The following is a 22,853-nucleotide window of genomic DNA, read 5'->3' as shown; positions in this document are numbered from 1 at the left end:
ATCCTGCCTTTGAGGTCACAGACTTTCTTCTAATCAAGTCTGCTTTCGAAGCTCTCTTCAGCCCAGTCAATGTATTTTTATTTTTCAACTCTAGGATTTCTGTGTTTGTTTGTTGATGGTTTCTATTTCTTTGTTAAACTTCTCATCTCATCATGAATGTTTTCTTAATTTTGTTTAGTTGTGTCTTTTTGTAGTTTACTAAACTTCTTTAAGAACATTATTCTGAATTCTCTGACGGTTCATAAATCTCTCTCTCTTTAGTGACAGCTATTGGAGCTTTATTAATTTTGGGGGGGTTGTGTTATGTTTATCTGATTTTTTGGTGATCTTTGATTCCTTACATTAGTATCTGTACATATGAGTTAGTGACCTTCCCACCAGAGGAACTGTAGACTCATGGGAGGCCTCTCAGCATGGCAGTGCAGTTGGTGTATAGCGGCTCCTACTACCTTTCTAACAGTTTGTCTTGGTCTCTGTGGTTCAGGGGGATGCTTCAGCATCATCTTCATGTTCTAGGATTTTCTCAGTGGTGTCTTTTCCATAAGTAGTTGTTAATTGTTCTTCTTGTGCAAAAGAGCATAGTCAGGTATGACCTATGTCACCATCTTGGTCACATCACTCTTGCATTTTTAATTTTTTAAATTAGGGATTAACCATGGTGTTTATAATGGGCTGGTAGCTCTATTTTCCTTAATAGGTCAAATGCTTGCCAAATGTCTTTTACAATAACTAAACATAAAGGGCATTTTTGTCAAAGGCTTAGGGAAAAGAGGGAAAACATTTAGTTAGAGAATATGGAACATTTATATGGCTTATAAGATAAACTCTTTTGCCAAATTTGAGACAAGTCATGTTGAGAAGGACCCCTGGGCTGGGGCTGCCAGCTAAGTGTGTGAAGTCTTCTGCTGCTTAATAAACAGAATAACTATTGATTTTGATTATGGGCACATTTATGCCAAGAAAAACACAGGCCTAAAAGATAAATTTTGAGTTTAAGAAATTAGGTAGCACAATTAGTGCTGCTTCTTCTTTATGAAAAAGTACTGCTCCAATGTGAACCATGATGTATTTAAGTAAAGGTAAGTGCATTCTACTGAGCTAGTGATATGAGGGTTACAAACAGGTAAAATCACCAGAATGAAGATAGGACTTGTATTAGTATAAGCATGAGGATTTCATTAAAAAAAAAATAAAAATTGATTCCTTCAAACACTAGATGATTTGATATAAAAATATAGATATAAATTTATGTGAATCTTAATGCCTTTATGGGACACATAGTCATTTAAACAAATGATAACTAAGTTGATATAAAACCTAGTCTTTTCTTCTTCTTAACTGTCAGGGTAACTAATAATTTAGGCTCTTCCAAACATAAGAAATAAATTAGATATATTTCTAAAATGTGTCTTGATGCCTGGCCGGGCATGGCTCAGAGGGTGAGCATCGACCTAGGATCCAGGCGATCAGGGTTCAATTCCCGGTCAGTGCACATGCTCGGGTTGCGGGCTCCATCCCCACTCAGAGGCGTGCAGGAAGAAGTCGATCAATGACTCTCTCATCAATGATGTTTCTATCTCTCTCTCTCTCCCTCTCCTTTCCTCTCTCTGAAATCAATAAAAATATATTTAAAAAAATAATAATAAAATAAAATAAAATGTGTCTTGATAATTGCAACTAATTACAAATGAAGTTATAAACATATTTCAATACAGTCAACCTTTATTTGGCACACATTGTGCCAAGCAGAAGACTGTCATATTTCTCATGAAAAAAAAAAAATGTATACTCTCATGAGAAGTATAGCTAAAATATGCACATTAAAAATAACTTTTTCAGATTATAATATTAAATAAATGAACTCAAATCCTGAGGGAAGTTTGAGAATCTAGAAAGCTTAAATTTTACAGATAAACAGATGTGATTTTATTGAAACATAAAAACAGATGTGTCTTCTTTCTTTATGAAAAACCAGAATATAAATCTAAGGCTTTGGAATATTTGATATCCTGTCCTGACTTCAGTCCTGCAGAATGTAAAATTCCTGTCCTCCTCCACAGTGCCAGGGAGCTACTCTTTCTGAAAAAGTTTGGAAGCTTTTTAATGCATGGCTGTGCTCAGCCAGTCCTGTGGGAGGTATGGAGGAAGAAAGGAATTTGGCTGGGGGAACAGAAACATATTAAAAAACAAAACAACACAGTGACAACATAAAACAAAAAAAAAAACAACTAATCTTGTGATTTGGCTAAACAACTCTAAAGAGTTGGGTTAGTAATTTTCTAGTACCCTTATGGATCTACTCTTACTCTATGCATTGGAACTAAAAATAAAGATAGAGCTAATTAAAAACCTAAGTTTTAGAGTATGTATTTTAAAAAGTATATTGCTCTCTTTAATTACAGCTGACATATTTGAAGTGTGAATGAAATAGCCCTTTACCCTCCACAGTAAAGACCATATTACATCAAACCAAAGTATAGCTTTTTAGAATTGGAATAGTCTTCAAATATTTATTTTTCAAAAAATTTTTTTCTTTTTCTAAGTTTTTTGATTAATCTCTCCCCACCCATTCCCTATCCCCACCTTTCCTCTAAGATTCCTCAGTCTGTTCCATGCTTCTATGTTTCTGGATCCATTTTGTTCATCAGTTTATTTTTTTATTATATTCTACATATAAGTGAGATCATGTGGTACTTACCTTCCTCTGACTGGCTTATTTCATTTAGCATAATACTCTCCAGTTCCCTCCATGCTATCCCAAAAGATAGGAGATCCTTCTTTTTTACAGTTGCACAGTATTCAATGGTGTAAATGTAACACAGCCTTTTTATCCACTCATCTACTGATGGGCACTTGGGCTGTTTCCAGATCTTAGCTATTGTAAATTGTGCTGCTATGAACACAGAGGTGCATAAGTACTTTTTGATTGGTGTTTCAGGTTTCTTGGGCTATATTCCTAGAAGTGGGATCACTGGGTCAAATGGCAGTTCAATTTTTAATCTTTTGATGAAAGTCTATACTGCTTTTCATAGTGGCTGCACCAGTCTGCATTCCCACCAGCAGTGCACTAGGGTGCCCTTTTCTCCACACCCTCACCAGCATTCATTGTTCATTGATTTGTTGATGGTAGCCATTCTGACAGGTGTGAGGTGATACCTCATTGTGGTTTTAATTTGCATCTCTCTGATGCTTAGTGACTTTGAGCATTTTTTCATATGTCTCTTGGCCATCTCCATGTCAGATTTGGAGAAGCGTCTATTTAGGCCCATTGCCCATTTTTTAATTGGATTATCTTCCTTTGTTAAGTTGTATGAATTCCTTATATATTTTGGATATTAACCCTTTATCAGATGTGTCGTTGGCAAATATGTTCTCCCATACAGTGGGCTCCCTTTTCATTTTGCTGATGGTTTCTTTTGCTATGCGGAAGCTTTTTATTTTGATGCAGTCCCATTTGTTTATTTTCTCCTTAGTTTCTCTTGCCCTAGGAGATGTGTCGGCAAACATATTGCTGCAAGAGATGTCTGAAGTTTTGCTGCCTATGTTTTCTTCTAAGATTTTTATGGTTTCATGTCTTATATTAAGTTTTTTATCCATTTTGAGTTTATTTTTGTGTATGGTGTAAGTTGTGGGTCTAGTTCCATTTTTTTACATGTACCTGTACACTTTTCCCAACACCGTTTATTGAAGAGACTTTCTTTACTCCATTATATGTCCTTGCCTCCTTTGTCAAATATTCATTGATCATAATGGCAAGGGTCAATTTTTGGGTTTCTGTTTTGTTCTGTTCCACTGATCTATATGTCTGTTCTTGTGCCAGTACCAGGCTGTTTTGATTACAGTGACTTTGTAGTATAACTTGATATCTGGTATTGTGGTGTCTCCAACTTTGTTCTTCTTTCTCATGATTGCTGTGGCTATTCGGGGTCCTTTTTGTTTCTCTATAAATTTTTGAAGTGTTTTTTCTAGATCTGTGAAATATGCTGTTGGTATTTTAATAGAGATTACATTGAATTTATAGATCGCTTTAGGTAGTATAAACATTTTAATGATACTAATCTTCCAATCCATGAACATGGTATATTTTCCCATTTGTTTATATCTATTTCTTTTTTCAGTGTGCTATAGTTTTCTGAGTATAGGTCTTTTACATCTCTGGTTAAGTTTATTCCTAGGTATCTTATTTTTTTAGTTCCAGTGGTAAATGGGATTGTTTTTATAGTTTCTGTTTCTGAGAGTTCATTATTGGTGTATAAAAATGCCATCATTTTCTGGGTGTTAATTTTGTATCCTGTTACTTGCCAAATTCATTTATTAAATCTAGTAGTTTTTTGGTGGAGTCTTTAGGATTTTCAATGTACAATATCATGTCATCTGCAAATAATGACTGTTTTGTTTCCTCCTTTCCAATTTGGATGACTTTTATGTTTCTTCTTGTTTGATAACTATGACTAGAACTTCCAGTACTATGTTGAATAAGAGTGGAGAAAGTGGACACTCCTATATTGTTCTTGTTCTTAGGGGAAATGCTTTTAGTTTTACCCATTGAGTATGATGTTGGCTGTAAGTTTGTCATATATGGCCTTTATTATGTTGAAGTATGATCCCTCTATTCCCACTTTGCTGAGAGTTTTTATCAAAAATGGGTGTTGGATTTTATCAAATACTCTTTCTGCTTCTATTGATATAATCATGTGATTTTTTGTCTTTCAATTTGTTCATGTAATGTATCACTTTTCTTGATTTGTGAATTTTGTACCAGCTTTGCATCTCTGGAATAAATTCCATTTGGTCATGGTGTATGATATTTTTAATATATTGCTGGATCTGATTTCCTAATATTTTGTTGAAGATTTCAGCATCTATGTTCATCAGGAATATTGGCCTGTAATTCTCTTTCTCTGTTGTGTCTTTATCTCGTATTGAAATTGGGCTAATGCTGGCCTTGTAAAAAGAGCTTGGACGTGTTCCTTCCTCTTGAATTTTTTGGAATAGTTTGAAGAAGGTAAGCTTTAGTTCTTCTTTGAATGTTTAGTAAAGATTCCCTGTGAAGGGATCCGAGCCATGGCGTTTGTGTGCTGGGGGCCCTTTGATTGCTGCTTCAACTTCATTGGCAGTTATCAGCTTATTCAGGTTTTCTAACTCTTCCTGATTGAGTTTTGGAAGGTTGTATTTTTCTAGGAACTTGTCCATTTCATCCAGGTTGTCCAGCTTGGTGGTGTATAGTTGTTCATAGTATTTTCTTACTATCCTTTGTATTTCTGTTGTGTCAGTTGTTATTTCACCTATTTCGTTTCTGATTTTGAGTCCTCTCTCTTTGTTTCTTGATGAGTCTGGCTAAAGGTTCATTAGTCTTGTTTATCTTTTCAAAGAACCTGCTCTTGGTTTCACTGATCTTTTGTATTTTTTTAGTCTCTATGTGATTTATTTCTGCTCTGATCTTTATTATTTCCTTCCTTCTGCTTACTCTGGGCTTTTCTTGTTCTCTTTCTAAGTTTTTAAGTTGTAGGGTTAGAGAGTCCATTAGAAGTTTTTCTTGTTTTTTGAGGTAGGCTTGTAGTGCTATGAACTTTCTTCTCAGGACTGCTTTCATTGTGTCCCATAGATTTGGAGTTGTTATGTGATCATTTTCATTTGTTTCCAGGAATTTTTTTTATTTCTTTCTAAATCTCTTTGGTAACCCATTCATTGTTTAAAAACATGCTATTTAGCCTCCATGTGTTTGAATGTTTTTTAGTGTTTTTATTGTGGTTGATATCTAATTCAATGCTATTGTGCTCTAAGAAGATGCTTGATATGATTTCAATCTTCTTGAACTTGTAAAGACTTGTTTTGTGTCCTAACATGTGGTCTATCTTTGAGCTTTTACATATGCACTTGAGAAGAAAGTATATTCTGCAGCTTTGGGGTGGAATGTTTTGTGTCAATTAAATTAAATCCATCTGAATTAGTGTGTCATTTAGGGTCACTGTTTCCTTGCTGATTTTTTGTCTGGAAGACCTATCCAGTGAAGTCAGTTGGGTGTTAAAGTACCCTAGTATGACTACTAGGGTTGTCAATCTCTCCCTTAAAGTACTCTAGAAGTTTTTATAAATTTAAGTGCTCCTATATTAGGTGCATATATGTTTATCAGGGTTACATCCTCTTGTTGGATCCATCCATTTAGTATTATGTAATGATCTTTCTTGTCTCTCTTTATAGTCTTCATTTTGAAGTCTATTTTGTCCAATATGAGTATTGCTACCCCAACTTTTTTTCATTTCCGTTTGCATGGAAATTTTTTTTCCATCCCTTCACTTTCATCCTGCGTGAGTCTTTTGTTCTGAGGTGGGTCTCTTGTAGATAACATATATTTGGGTCATGTTTTCTTATCCATTCAGCTACCTTGTGTCATTTTATTGGGGGCATTTAATCCATTTACATTTAAGGCTATTATTCATAGACACTTATCTATTGCCATTTTAATTCTTTATACTTATCTTTTTCTCTCTATATTATAGCAGTTCCTTTAACATTTTCTGTAATGCTGGTTTGGTGGTGATAAACTCCTTTAACCTTTTTTTGTCAGGGAAGCTCTTTATATCACCATCTATCTTGAATGATAATCTTGCTGGATAGAGTAGTCATGGTTTCAAATCCTTGTTTTGTATTACCTTGAATACTGCGTGCCATTCCTTTCTGGCCTGTAGAGTTTCTGATGAGAAGTCAGATGACAGCTCCTTTGTAAGTAACAGATTGCATTTTTCTAGCTTCCTTTAATATTCTCTCTTTGTCTTGAATTCTTGGCATTTTAATTATTATGTGTCTGGTCCTGGGCCTCTTTAGAGTCTTCTTGCTTGGGGGTCTCTGTGCCCCCTGAACTTGTGTGACTTTTTCCTTGACCAAGTTAGTTAAGTTTCCTGCCATTATTTCTTCAAACAGATTCTCTAATCCTTGCTTATTTTTTACCTCCTCTGGCACTCATATAATGGAAATATTATACATTTCATATTGTCCCACAGCTGCCTTAGACTGTCCTCCTGTTTTTTAATTGTTTTTTTCTTTTTGGGTCTCTGATTGAGTGATTTTTTTCTACCCTGTCTTCTAATTTTTGATCTGATCTTTGGCTTCCTCTAATCTGCTCTTTATTCCTTCCAATGTATTCTTTATTTCTGCTATGTCATTTTTAATTTCCTTCTTAGTTTCCATATCTTTTCATGCTGTTGATCATGCTTACAGTCAGTATTCTGAACTCTATATCTGATAGATTGCTTATCTCCATTTCATTTAGCTCTTTTTCTGGAGACTTCTCATGTTCTCTCATTGGGGCTTGTTTTTTGGTCTCCCCATTTTGGCTGCCTATTTGGATTTGTTTCTATGTATTAGGTAGATCTGCTAGGACTCCCAGTCTCTTTGGAGGGTCTCTCATGAAAGCCAATGTCAGACACTGTTTGTGACTTGCCTTGAGTACCCTGTTGGGAGCTATCAGCAACCCTAGACTTTAGGTTTTCTCTGCTTGGGCTGGGTGCATTTGGACAGGACCAAAATGCACACCAAAGTCTGCTTTTCCAAGGCCTGGGTCCAGAATCAGATCAGGCAAAGGCTCAAAGTACTCTGAGGCCTGCCTCTGCCTATAGGCTGATTCTCTTAATGAGCCTCAGGCTGTAGAAACTCCTCTGGGTAGGGCAAAGGTTTTTCAGCAGGGTGATGCAATTGTTTCCCCCCCGCTGGCAAAACCCACAATTGTCCCCATAAGAAAGATGTCCTCCACAGTCTGGGGGAACATCTTGGCACAGGAATCCAGATGGCTGCCTTCCAATCTCACTCTGCAGAGCCCAGAACCCTAGGTTCTCCCCACATAGCTCCAGTCCACTCTGCCCTCCCTCTGCCAGAGCCCAAGGTGAGTGGCTGCACATGAAACTTTGTGCATTGGCTCTTTAAGAAGGTGCCTGTAGTCTCTCCCTATCAGACAGAAACCCAGCTGCTTTTCACAGCCAGATGTTATGTGGGTACCTTTCTCAGTTCTGGTGCTCTTAGCTGGGAAGCCCAGCCTGGGGTTTAGACCCCAGAGTCCTCAGTGGGAACCCCCCACAGCTGAGCTATCCCTCTGGACCTTCAGCTGCTGCTGTGGGAGCCCAGCCAGCCCTCTCGTGTTCTCTCTTCCTACCTGTCTCTATGTGATCTCCACTTTTCCTCCTTGGTTATGAAGGTGCTCTCCAATTCATCATCCTTTGGTTATTCAGGATGGTTTTTCTAAATTTTAGTTGTAATTCCAGTTTGGTCCAGGGAGAGTGTCAGTGTAGCTTCCACTCAGTACACAGCCATCTTGGATCTCCTCAAATATTTATTTTATTATTTTATTTTTTTATCTTCACCTGAGGATATTTTTACTGATTTTAGAGAGAGGAAGGGAGAGAGAGAGAGAGAGAAAGAGAGAGGTAGAGAAAGAGACATCAATGTGAGAGAAATATCCAACGAACACCCCCTTTGCATCCTGACCAGAGGGGTATGTTCTCTGACTGGAAATCATCTGACAACCTTTCGGTGTATGGGATGATGCTCCAGCCAAGCAGCCTGGTCAGGGAGACACAGGTGGAGTTTTAAAGATATATTTAATTTAACATAGTAAATCCAAAATATTAGTTTAACATATAGTGCAATTTTTTTCATATAAATTTTTGAATTCCTGTGTGCATTTTGCACTAGCAGCTCATCTCTATCTGGACTAGCTACATTTCAAGTGCTCCATAGTCACATAGAGGTGGCTGCTGTGTTAGCTCAGCTCTAGTGTTTGTAAGACAGTGGGTTAACACACACAGGCTTCTTTACTGCACGATTTTTCATAGGTGTTGACATGCTAATATACACCAGGCACACTTATTAACATCAGCTTAGGCAGCATCATTTGCAATCTGCTGAGCTACACCATGTGGCACTCATAGGTAAGACTTCTTTAAGCCACTGGATTTTGAAGACATGGCTAACAAATTATTTATAGCCACGAGCTAAGCAGTAAACATTATACCAGATACTTAACGTTACTGAATTTGTTTCTTCCTCTGAAAAAAACAAAAAAAAACTTTTACTGATATCTAGATAAAAGCATTAGTAAAGCACCATGAGAAGGGCCTAGGACACAGTAGGTGCTTAGTAAATGTATTACGTATGCATTTTCTCTACATGTTTATGATATTAGAAGGGACATATTATCTGTAATATATTTGAAAGTACATGTGAGTTTATGGTTTTGAATGGTAAATTTTAGTAAAATTTTTCAAGGGACTGAATTTAGAACTATGTTGTCTTATTTATTATTTTTAAAAAAATGTTTTTATTGACTTTAGAGAGAGAGAAAGGAAAAGGGAGAGAGAAACATCAGTGTTGAGAGAATTGAGCCCCCAACTCGGGTATGTGCCCTTAATGGGAATCGAACTGGAGACCTTTTGATGCATAGGACAACACTCAACCGAGCCACACCAGCGAGGGCAGAACTACATTGTTTTCAACCTGCACATATAAGCCTTAGGTGGAGGAGATATGAGGTAGGGGTCTCAGAAAGAGGAAAGGAAGAATGGGCACTTTATACTGTCTTTAAGCTTTCCTGCCCATCTATAGCCAGAAAAACTCTTCAATTATTAAACTGTAGATGAACTTCCCTTTCGGGGGGGGGGGGGGGAGCACAGTTAAAATTAATTGGTAACCTACTATAATAGGGAATTCAAGAATGGAATGAAATGTATGCCTAAGCCTGTAAAACTTTCTATTTATTAGAGGTTGATTGCCTTGTGATTCAGGTTGCTCTGAGAAATGGTCCCTTATTTTGACAGGTACTTACGTTTGTTAAAGAAAGGAAAACTATATCATACTCCAGTGAGAACTGCAAAAAGAGTCTTGCATAAATAAGGTAAATGAGATAAGATAAAAGAATTTTTCCTGGGACGAGCCACATTCTGCAAGTTGCAATTTAGAACTATTTATTTTTTTGTTTAAATGAGAACATTTTTATTCATAGAAAAATAGAATTTTAAAGCTGAAACTCAGACATACTTCTTCCATTTATATTTTTATTAAGATAAAATTGACATATTAGTTTTACCTATACAACATAAAAATTTGGCATTTGTATATATTTTTAAAATGATCAGCAGACTAAGTCTATTTAAAATCCATCACCATACAGTTACAAAAATTTTTATTCCTATGATGAGGGCTTTTACAATTTACTCTCTTAACAACTTTCAAATATGTTATGCAGTCTTATTAACTATAGTCACCATGCTATACATTGCATTCCCAGGACTTATTTTATAAATGGAAGTTTGTACTTTTTGACTACCTTCACCCATTTTGCCCAATCCCCACCCCCCACCTCTGGAAACCACATTTGTTCTCTTTATGAGCTTGTCATTTTTATTTTTTTTTAAGATTCCATGTATAAGTGAGATCATATGGTATTTGTCTTTCTCTGTCTGACTTACTTAGCATAATGCCCTCAAGGTCCATCTGTGTTGTTGCAAAGGGAAGGATTTCCTTCTTTCATATGGCTGAATAATATTCACATGTACATATACATATACATATATCACGTTTTCTTTATCCATTTATTCACCAGTAGACACTTAGGTTGCTTCCATGTTTTGGCCTTGATAATGCTAAATAATGCTGCAATGAACATGAGGGTGTAGATGCTTTTTCCACATAGTGTTTTTGTTTCCTGCAGATATATTCACAAGTGGAATTACTGGATCATATGTAGTTCAATTTAAAATTTTTTGAGGAACTACCATATTGTTTTTTGTGGTAGCTACACCAATTTACATTCCCACCAACAGTGCACAAGAGATTCCTTTTCTCTACATCTTCGCCAACACTTGTTACTTGTCTTTTTTATAATTGCCATTTTCATAGATGTGAAGTGATAGCTTACTGTGGTTTTAATTTGCATTTCCCTGATGATTAGTGATGTTGAGCACCTTTTCATCACCCTGTTGGCCATCTGTATGTCTTTAGAAAAATTCAGATCTTCTGCCCATTTTGAAATCACATTGTGTGACTTTTTGTTGTTTGTTGCTGTTTTGTTATGGAGTTGTGTGAGTTCTTAATATATTTTGGATATTTACCCCTTAGCAGATATACAGTTTACAAATATTTTCTCCTATTATTACAAATATTTTCTCCTAATATTACAAATATTTTCTCCTTTTTCATTTTGTTGATGATTTCTTTTGCTGTGCAGAAACCTTTTAGTTTGATGTAATCCTACTTGTTATTTTTGCTTTTGTTGCTTCTGGTGTCAAATACAAAAAATCATCATGAAGGCTGCTGTCAAGGAGCTTACTGCCTATGTTTTCTTCTAGGAGTTTTATGGTCTCATGTTAAAATCTTTAATTCAATTTAAATTAATTTTTGTGTATCATGTGTATCAGCTTGTGTATCAGTTTCATTCTTTTGCATGTGGCTATTCAGTTTTTTCAACAGCACTTATTAAAGATTAATTGTATATTCTTGGCTCATTTGTCATAAATTAATTGACCATATATGCACTGGTTTATTTCTGGGCTCTTTGCTCTTTTCCATTGATATATGTGTCTGTTTTTATGCCATTACTACACTGTTTTGAATGCTGTAGCTTTGTAATATAGTTTAAAATCCAGGAGCATGATGCCTACAGTTTTGTTCTTATTTCTCAAGATTGCTTTGGTTATTCAGGGTGTTTTGTGGTTTCATATAAATTTTAAGATAGTTTGTTCCATGTCTGTGAAAAATTCCATTCATATTTTTTTTAATCCTCACTCGAGGATATTTTTTCCATTGATTTTTTTTCTTTAGAGTTGAAGGGAAGGAGGAGGAAAGGAGGGAGGGAGGGAGAGAGAAAGAGAGAAACATTGATGTGAGAGAGACACATCCATTGGCTGCCTCCCACTCGAGCCCCAACCTGGGTACATGACCCTGACTGGGAACTGAACCTGTGACCACCCGTCAGTCCGTGGGCTGAGTAAAACTGGCCAGGGCTCCATTGGAATTTTGATAGGGAAGGTATTGAGTCTGCAGATTGCTTTTGTTACTATGGAAATTTTAACAATATTAATTTTTCTAATACATGAGCACAAAATATGTAGTTGTAAATGGTGTCATGGGAGGAGGTGAGGTCAGGATATTCCTATGTTGCCATCTTGAACTGGAACCTAGTACTATTTAATTTCATAAAAATTAAAGCCAATGTTGTCTGGATATAACTTTGACTTCACTCCTTTTTGATTTTCAAAAGTAAGAAAAGGGTCAAAACTCTAATTTTATGACAGAACAGGAAAAGTTCATTTCCCTGACACTAGTAGAGCCAAACACTAAACACAGAGAATGCAGTGGAGAAATATTGGCTATTTTATTGTGAACGGTAACACTCAGGAGAACAGGAAGCTAATGCTCAAAAGCCTGAACTCTCCAATGGCATGTAGATTACAGATTATATGGGGCAAAAGCACAAGATACTGTGGGTTAGGGGGTTAGGGAGTTAGGGGTCATGCCAGGAGCTGATTGGCCAGAGGTGAGGTAAGGGTAATAAATCATTTCTTCAGGTCTTGAGGACAGTTCAGATGTTGGTTCCAGATCCCTGTCTGGTTTCATGGGAAAGTAGCCAGGGGGTCATTTCACTTTTGGGCTCAGGAGCTTAAATATAATTTAGGTGAAGATGTTATCTTTAGCCTACCCGGAGGTCCAGACCTTGTGATCATTAGTTGGGTCTGTGCTACGGTCTTCTGTTGCCTGGGGGTTGCTAATCGATTATCTGGGAGAAAGGCTAGGTCTCTCTGAGAAAGAGAGAAGTAATTTCTAGAGCTAGGATTTAAAGCTAAATTTAATTGAAGTCATAAGGACCTTAGGTTTCATTAGTGTAAAGTTTTCACAGAAAATAATTAAAATTCAAGAATGTGTTAGAAAATTCCAGGTAATAGCCAATCTTCACAATGGCTTATATTTCAAGACTAGCTTTACACTGAAATTGTACAAACATCTGTCAATTTGGTAAAAATAAACTGCAAAAATAAACTGTAGATCTAATTTTTAAAGTCCTGGTAAGATAGAGAATACATATATAGTGTGTTTGTGCAGGAATAAAAATAATTTTAAAAATCCTTTCATGAATACTGCAATGGAAAAGGGATTTTTTTTTGGTCTTGATTCTTAGGTTCTCAAGAGTCCTACTTCAAGTACTTCCTTTGGATGAAGCACTGTGCAACTGAGGAGGAAATAGCACCTTCTTTTACTAAAAGTGACACTCTCACCTGCTAAAATAGCAGTTAAAATCTGCTTAGATCTTCTGTGCATGCTCTGCTTGTCATATTTTTAATCAATTACAGTGCACTCTTTGTTTAAAGAACTACTTGCAATGGCAGTGTTCCGTTCACTTTGCTGGTATGGAGACCCAGGAAGATGGCCAGTAAACAAAGAAGCTGGAAATATTTGAACTTATTTCTAGTATTTGAGAAGATTTATCATATGGTAGGACTGCCCCAGTCCAGACTTCCTCAGTCCTGGTCTGCATGATTGCAGCAAATTCATACTTGTGCATATTTGGGTGTTTCTGGACTTGTTGAAATGTGTTTCATAACTTTTAGAGTAACTAAAAAATTGAAGTAATAAAAGTCACAACAGACACCAAAGTAATGAGTTATGGATTACGAGAAAAATGCCCAGGAAAAAGGCCAATGGAGTTGTGAAATATAAAACTCTTGATATAAAGGCATTTTAAATAGAAAGTTAGGCTTTTGAAAAGAAACTGCAAGAGAAAATTTCCAAAACTAACTTTAAAATGACATAAATCTCCCATATTTTTAGTTACATTAAAATAACTTAGAAGTGTCCTGAAGTTGATTAAAGAGATGCATTTTTCCCCTCCATCATATTTTCCTGTATCAGTATCAATGTGAGACACGCAGAAGCTTCAACTACAAATTATAACAGATATTTTGTTTCATCTAAAACTCAAAACAACTACTGTTTAAGCCTGATTATGACTAAAGGCACCCCCAAAATTAAGTAGTCTTTATAATAAAATAATAGTAAAAGTTATTACCATACCGCATGCCAGGCTCACTTCTAATTGCTTAACATGCATTGAAAACTTATTAAATACTAACAAAAGCCATTAAGATTAATGGTCTGATTATCTATTCCCTAGTTTTTCAGATGATAAAAAGGAGGCAGAGCAAGATTAAACAATTTGCCAGGGGTTACCCAATTAATAAGAGATTAGAGCCAGAATTTGAATCCAGATTAGACACCAGGGCCAAGGCCACCACTGCTATTTTCTACTTCTTTCTGAAATAACACACTAATGACAACACAAATATCTGTAATATTGATTACATTAGTCATTAAGTACATTTACACAAGTCATGTGTAAATGTACATTGTGGTTCTACAGACAATAAATAATGTGAAAGTGTTCATAATAGTTTGTCCCTTAAGTAGCTTCAAATCTAAAGGATGTTAAGATAACATCAATAGCTTTGAAATAGGCTATTAGAGGTATATGCATTTTTTAAGTTTTTATTTTTCTACTTGAGATATAATTTATGTATACCATTATTAGTTTCAGGTGAACATGATGATTCAATATTTGTATATATTGCAAAATGATCATCACAGTTAACATATATCACCTAGTTAACATATATCAGCATACATGGTTATGGAATTTTTTTTCACGTGATAAGGACTTTTAAAATTTACTCTCCTAGAAATGTTCAAATATACAATACAGTATTATCTGTGGTCAACATGCTGTACATTACATCCCTGTGACTTGTTTTATAACTGGATATTTGTACCTTTTGACTACATTTATCTACTTTGCCCTTACCCACTCATTATCCATCAGTGGGCACTTCGGTTGTTTATATGTCTTGGTTACAAATAATGCTGCAACGAACATGGGGATGCTGGTATTTCTTCCACAGAGTTTTGTTTTTTTCTGTATATATTTCCAGAAGTGGAATTACTGGATCATACGGTCATTCAATTTAAAAATTTTAAAGGAGTCTTTATACTGTTTTCCATAATGGCTGCACCAATTTTCATTTCCACCAACAGTGCACAAGGATTCCCTTTCTCCACATTTTCCTCAACACTTACTTTTGATAACAGCCATTCTAAAAAATATGAGGTGATAGTTCATTGTGGTTTTCATTTACATTCCCTTGATGATTAGTGATGTTGATCCAGATGATTAGTGATCTTCTCACGAACCTGTTGGCGTATATAGATCTTTGAAAAAATGTCTATTCAGATCCTCTGCCCACTTTAAAATCTCATTTTTTGTTGTTGAGTTTTATGAATTCTTTATATATATTTGGATATTAACCCCTTAGCAGATGTCTGGTTTGCAAATAGTTTCTCCCATTCTGCATGTTGCCTGTTCATTTTTTTGATGGTTTCCTTTTCTGTGGTCTTTTAGTTTGATGTAGCCTGGTTATTTCTGCTTTTGGTGCCTTTGCTTTTGATGTTATTCCAAAATCTCATCACCAAGACTGATGTCAAGGACCTTACCACCAACGTTTTCTTCTAGGAGTTTTATCGTTTCAGGTCTTATGTCTTATGTTGAAGTTTTTAATCTAATTTTTAATCCTGAGTTAATTTTTGTGTATGATGTACCATAGTGGTCCAGTTTTCTAACAACATTTATTGAAGAGGAATTCCTTTCCCCGTTTTATATTGTTGGCTCCTTTGTCACAAACTAATTGAACAATATGTGTAGGTTTATTTCTGGGCTCTCTATTCTGTTCCATTGATGTGTCTGATTTTATGTCACTATCATACTGTTTTGATTATTAAGGCCTTGCAGTATAGTTTGAAATCAGGGAGTTTGATACCTCTAGTTTGTTCTATCTTATTTTTACAGTTGACACTGACATAATGTGGGGGTTTGGGATACTGATTCCCCCCACACCCTGTGCAAATATCTACATAAAAATTTTTACTACTCAAAAACTTAATGACTGAATTCCTACTGATGACCAGAAGCCTTACTGGTAACATAAACCGTCAATTAACCCACATTTTGGAGGTTATTTATGCATTATACTACATTCTTACAAGAAAGAAAATGATATTAAGGAAATTATAAGAGAAAATACTTGCAGTATTTATTGAAAAAAATCCATATATTAATGGACATGTGTTCAAGGTTAACTGTAATCTAAAATAAAGTATGGTTCAGATAAACTGAGAAGGTAGGAGTGGGGATAAATGACTACACATTTGGGATTAAGGTAGCCTTCTTTGGAGTTCTCTGACAGACATGAATTCACAAGTCATAGGTTTGAAACCTTGATCTGATCCTGCTCCAGTTAATTATCCCCTCTGAGCCTTTTTTGATCTCACAGTTGTTTTCCAGTGAGAACATACACATTTTAGTCAGGACTTTTCAGTAAGAAATTGGACCTAAATAATGACATCAAGCATAAAAGTTTTTTAGACTGGTACTGAAATTATGGCAATTTTAGAAGCCAGAATAGCTTTAGGAACCTTAGGAATGGGAATGTGGACTGATATTGGTTCTGTTTGGGTCACTTACCCAGTGACAAAGGCATAGAACTGGTCAGGCCTGAGCCTATGGCCAGGAAGATGAGAACTGTGATTGGCAGCCTTACCATTCAGTTGCTCAAAGGACAGAGGCCAGCTGCATCTAAAAAAAGTATCACAAACAAAAGTGCTAATAAATACAAACAATAACATTAATAGCTATGAATGCGCACTTTCTCCTATGCTCTAGGCATTGTTTCAAGCATCTCTCAGGTAGTTCCATGTAGTATGTTTGGAGAAAAGTCCCGGCTATGCACAAAGCACTACTAGGATGTAGTGTGGGAGAGGACTGGGGATGTAGGCTCAGATGATGAAGAGCCTTGAATGGAGGCTAATGCAGGTTAATGCACAGAAGATACACAGCCAGTTCCACATTAGGGTAACTAACCTGGATTGGAGAAGGGAGACATGGGAGGTAAGGAATTTCATTAAGAAGCCATTTCAAGTGAAAGTTAAGCAAGGACCTGAACTCAGTAGGTGGCCATGGGGATGGAAAGGAAAAATGAAACAAACATCCCCTCCCCCAACACACATGTGAGGCAGTGGAAAAGTAGAACTGGAAGAAATGGTTGCTGAACAGAGAGGAAGTTGAGGGCTAATTAGAGTTCCCAGCAGCTAAAGAAAGTTCACAGTGAGGGGTTAAATGAATGATGGTACTGAGTAGTTACAATGGCAGAGTCAGTGGGTGAGAACTAGTTTAAAGGGAGAATTTGATTTTGGGCGTACCGCATTGGAGCAGGCAGTGAATCCTCAGAAGGAGGGAGCAGGCAGGCAATTCCAAATGTGACGCCATGTCTCATTAGAAGTCCTGGGGCCGAGAAAGTCGACCTTCTAGAACAGATGAAGTTGCAAGAAGACAGCAACGATAAAGAAGAAATGAACACAGTACACACTGACACTTCAATCCTACTGCACAAATATCTGTTCAGCCAACAGATTTATAAAATTTTAAAAATTTAAATTTATTAAGATTTATTAGTACAATTACACAGAGTAAAGTTCAGGAATTCATCAATTATGATCACCAATATGTGCTTCTTTGTGGCTTTTTATACTGTATTTCTCATGATTCAAATTTATTCAGTATAGTTGAATTTCATACATAGCTTCACAATATGGATATTACAGGTCTACCATCAGTAAAATTAATGAAAACATATCTTTCATGAAAGGCACATAAAGAATCTAAACCAACACATTTAAGGAATTTTGATAATTTTGAATTTCTTTACATTACAAAGAAAAACAAATCCCCAAGATGAAACAGATATAAATGCAGTTTGTGTTTAACCCCCCACACACGTACACATATTTCAACAAATACACTTCAAAAAAATTCAACAAAATGACAGTACATGACTAAACTCAGAAACTACTTACCCACGAAGCTTACTGAAAGGCTAACTCTTTCAAAATGAGTGACAAAGGCAAACAGGGTGGGGAATGAGGTTCATTTTGATGAAACAAGGTCACAAGATACATCATGAATAATCAAAAGAAAAATTACTCTATTGAAGTTCAACATCTAGCTGATATGTAACACTTATTTGAGCGTACGTACAATCACTGACTTTATTAAATACTATTACTCATTTTCTAAGTGTAATTGCCTGTTTCATTCTCAGAAATAATAGTACAGTTTAAAAAAAAATAATATAAACTCAAGCAAGTGGAGGAAATTTGAATATTCTAAGGGAAAAAGTAATTTTAATAAAGTATGATAATTAAATTAAACTAGTTACACATATGAATTAAAAGCCTGACTGATGCCACCAGCAGAATGTTTAAAGATCTTTCCTGTTACCTTCCAAACAAGGAGCTCTCATATATGCTGGGTACAAGGGGTTTCCCACGGGAAATACACAAATGAATGTCTCAAAATTCATTATGCTGACATATTTTTTATCCTAAAATGCTCTCATCATCTACCTAAACTTAGTTATAAATAAAAAGGTAATTATTTAAAGTGTATAAAAATTAATCTGGCATCATTTTTAAGGCAATGCCTGAATATCATCCAAATATTAAAATTCAAAGTGAAAACAAATGAACTAAAAATTAAGTATTTATAAGTCTAAGATAGTAAAATATGAAATTTTAGTTTTTCCAACCAAATCTAATGTAGAATAAGATCAGCATGCAATTTAAAAGAAAAAATAAAACGCATACGATGTTTAAATAATTGATCCAAAGGTAGATATATTCATCCTCTTTAAGAACATTTCAACAAAGCGTTAAATTTAAAGAACAAACCATGTTATTAAAATAGTCTGTGCAATGTTTGTACAAATAAGATTTTTATGATTACAAGATAAGGGTTGCAATTTTTCCTAATATTAATTACTGTACTTAAAAAATTAGAGAGCATGAACATAAATAAAGCGGTTTAAAACTGGCAAACATGGTAATAGTCTGATATTGAGTAGAAAGTACTTAATATTTCTGTTATTTCCAAAGCGATCACACTAGAATTGTAAGTTGCGACTCTTAAAACCTAAAAGTAATGTGGAAAACCAAAGTTATAAATACATGTATACATACATTTGCATATTTACACTTACACAGAAATCATTAATACACTAGAGCCGAGCTTTAACACTGCCCTTAGTTTCACACTGCAGGGTCACCTTTCACATTTAAGAAAGGTCCTTTTTTTACTTTCAGTTAAAAAAACAAAACAGAACAACTTTGGTCAAGTCCAGACGTGTTTGCTGTATACTACATTCTGTGTTGCTGCAAGGCTCTAGTCTAGAGAGATCCACATATAAGTACTCATTTGGTTTGAAAATGCATTTAACCATTCACTGCAAAACTTAGAAGAGACCACAATCTTTTAGATTATTTTTTATGATGACATCTGTTACGGCATCAAAAACAAACTGCACATTCTTAGTATCTGTGGCACATGTGAAGTGGGTGTATATTTCCTTTGTGTCCTTTCTTTTATTGAGGTCTTCAAACTGACACTGAATATATGCAGCTGCCTCTTCGTATGTGTTTGAGCCTGAGACGGGAAGGAAAAGAAAAGAAGGTGAAAAGTTAAAATGAGTAGATAGCTAAGAAAAACGACCTTAAATTTTGAAATCATTTTCATACATTTAAACTATTTGGGCTCCATAACTTCACTTTTCCTTATAGAATAACAGAAACTATTTCTTCTAAATGAACAATACCCAATGTTAACTAACTTTTCATAACTGTGTAAGTTACCCTTAAGAAAAACAAAACCCCAAACCAAATATATGGTTTTACACATTCCATATGGCTTTTGTTCCTGTTTCAATCTCCAAACGCCAGATCCTTCATTTTTCTTATTCCTTGAACTCTATAACCCAACACGGAACCACACAGTTCCCTGATGGTGGCATGCCAGGTCAGTAACAGCCTAGTGGCTGGTCAAGGAATGCTGGCTGAATGCTGATCAGTATTTTTATTCCCTTTCTTATATACATAGTAATGAGCATTTCTCACTGATTTTTCTTTATTAAAAAATTGTACAAGGGTCTACAATGCGGTTTATGGCTATGAGATTATAAAAGAGTGAATGACATGCTGCTGCTTTCAGGTAACCAACTGAAGACTTCAAGTCCAAACACTCCAGAAATTGTTTGGCAGTATCTAAAGATAGTCACGCACAGACTCTGTGACCCAGTAATTCAGTTTCTAGATGTGCCCTTGACATCAATATATATATATATGTTCACCGGAAAACATATAAAGACTCTTAACAGCAGAACTTCTAGTTTAGGAAACAACCCAGCTAATAAGTTCTGGTATACTCATAAAACAAGCTGCCTTACAGTAATGAGAAATGAGAATGAAAGTACTACTGCTACACACAATAACATGGATGAGATCCAGAAACAGTTAATCAAGTAAAGCCAGATACAAAAATATTATATGCTGTGATTCAACTGATGTTTAGACAACCATCAAAATTAATCAGTGAGGATGTTATAATAATGGTTAGAGAGAGCATGTGTGTGTGTGTGGGGGGGGTCATGATGGGGCTTCTGGGGACCTGGAAATGTACCCCTTGACCTGAATGATAAAAACATCAGTATTTACACTTTTAAAAATTGAGTGAGTTTCACGTTAAGTGTTGAGTGTGTATTTTTATATGTACTTATATAATACTTGAATCAAATGCTCATTTGAAAATCATTCTTAAATCTCTCTCTTGCAGTAACACCACATTATTTGCCTGGCTTTCAAGGTCCTTTAATATCCAGCCTGCTCAGAGGCTCTCCATTCTGAGATCCTCTCCTCCACATTTCAGGCTCACCTCATGGCATGAGAACCCAAAATGCAAACTGACACCTGTGTTACTGCAGTGGCCTCTCCTCTAATTAGTTCAGCAGTGTTGCCATTCCTTGGTTACTGTAAATATGCTGTAATGAATATGGTCAAGCATTTGTCTTTCTGAGCTGGTATTTTGTTTTCTTCAGATGAATACACAGAGGTGGAACTGCTGAATCATGTGATACTTATGTTTTTAATTTTGGGGGAACATCTATACTGCTTTCCATAGTGGAGGCACTAATTTCCATTCCCACCAACAGTGCACAATGATTCCCTTTTCTCCATATCCTTGCCAACACTTGTTATTTCTTGGCTTTTTGATAACTGCCATTCTAACAGGTATGAAACAATAGCTCATGGTTGTTTTGATTTGCATTTCCCTGATGGTTAGTGATGCTGAGCACCTTTTCATGGACCTGTTGGCCACCTGTATGTCTTCTTTGGAAAAATGTCTATTCAGGTCCTCTGCCCATTTTTTAATTGTTGGGTTATTTTTGTTTGTTTTGTTTTTGCTACTGAGTTCTATGAATTCTTTATATACTTTGGATATTAACCCCTTATCAGATAAATGGTTTGCAAATAGTCTCTCCCATCCTGTATGTTGCTTTTTCATTTTGTTGATTGTTTCCTTTGCTGTGCAGAAGCCTTTTAGTGTGATATAGTCCTGCTTGTTATTTTTGCTTTTGTTGCCTTTGCTTTTGATGTCATCTCAAAAAATCATCACTAAGACTGATGTCAAGGAGCTTACCACCTGTTTCCTTCTAGGAGTTTTGTGTTTTCAGGACTTATGTTCATGTCTTTCATCTATTTTGACTGAGTTTTTGTGTATGGTGTAAGATAGTGCTCTAGTTTTCTTTTGCATGTGGCTGTCCAGTTTTCCAATGCCATTTATTGAAGAAACTGTCCTTTCCTTGTTGTATATTCTTGGCTCCTCTGTTGCAAATTAATTGACTATGTATGTGTGGGTTTATTTGTGGGCTCTGTATTCTGTTCCCTTGATCCACGTATCTGTTTTAGGCCAATACCATACTGTTTTGATTATTGTAACTTAGTAATATGGTTTGAAATAAGGGAGCATTATGCCTCCAGCTGTGTTCTTCTTTCTCAAGACAAATTTAACTATTCTAAGACTCTTGTGGTTCCTTACAAGTTTTAGGGTTGTTTATTCTCTTTCTCTGAAAAATTCCATTGGAATTTTGATAGAATTGCATTGAATCTCTAGACTACTTTGGGTAGGACGAACATTTTAACAATATTCCATTTATTTGTGTCTACTTCCATTTATTTGTGTCTACTTCAGTTTCTTTCATCAGCATCTTACAGTTTGCAGTGTATAACTCTTTTACCAACTTGGTTAAATTTTTTCTCAAGTAGTTTGTTCTTTTTGATGCAACCGTAAATAGGGCTGTTTTCTTGATTTCTTTGATAGTTCATTACTAGTATAGAAATGCAACAGATTTTTATATATTAATTTTATACCCTGAAATTTTAATGAATTGCTTATTAGTTCTAATAGTTTTATAGTGGAGTCTTTATGGTTTTCTGTATAACATAGCATGTCATCTGCAAATAATGAGTTTTTCTTCTTTTCCAATTTGAATGCCTTTTACTTCTTTTTCTTGCCTAATTCCTCTGCCTTGGACTTCCAATATTATGTTGAATAAAAGTAGCGAGAGTTGGATTCCTTGTCTTGTTCCTGATCTTAGAGAAAAAGCTGTTAGCTCTTTGGCACTGAATATGATGTTAGCTATGGACCTGTCATATATGGCCTATGTTATGATAAAGTGCATTCCCTCCATACTCACTTTGTTGAAGAGTTTTTATATAACTGATGAATTCTGTCATGTTTTTCTGCATTTGATTTTTGTCTTTCCTCTGGTGAAGGTGGCACACCACACTGATTGGTGTGCAGATGTTAAACCACCTTTGCACCTCTGGAATAAATCCTATTTGATCATGGTCTATGACCCTTTCATTGAATTTGATTTGCT

The 22,853-nt window shown here is 35.6% G+C and overlaps 1 protein-coding gene across 1 annotated transcript in view; it reads right to left on the bottom strand.

The window, feature by feature from the left end:
- Positions 1-17,515: 17,515 nt before the first annotated feature.
- The window catches only part of GNAI1 (G protein subunit alpha i1), a 77,928-nt gene continuing 72,590 nt past the window's right edge, over positions 17,516-22,853 (bottom strand). The window contains exon 9 of the mRNA XM_081146432.1: positions 17,516-19,564. Coding sequence (XP_081002558.1) covers positions 19,374-19,564 — 191 coding nt within the window. The 3' untranslated portion in view covers positions 17,516-19,373. The remainder of the gene's footprint in view (positions 19,565-22,853) is intronic.

The sequence above is a fragment of the Miniopterus schreibersii genome, assembly GCF_964146895.1.
Source record: "Miniopterus schreibersii genome assembly, chromosome: 9".
In the NCBI taxonomy this organism is placed as follows: Eukaryota; Metazoa; Chordata; class Mammalia; order Chiroptera; family Miniopteridae; genus Miniopterus; species Miniopterus schreibersii.
Note: the sequence above shows the minus strand (reverse complement) of the source record. Positions and strands in the feature narration are given on the sequence as shown.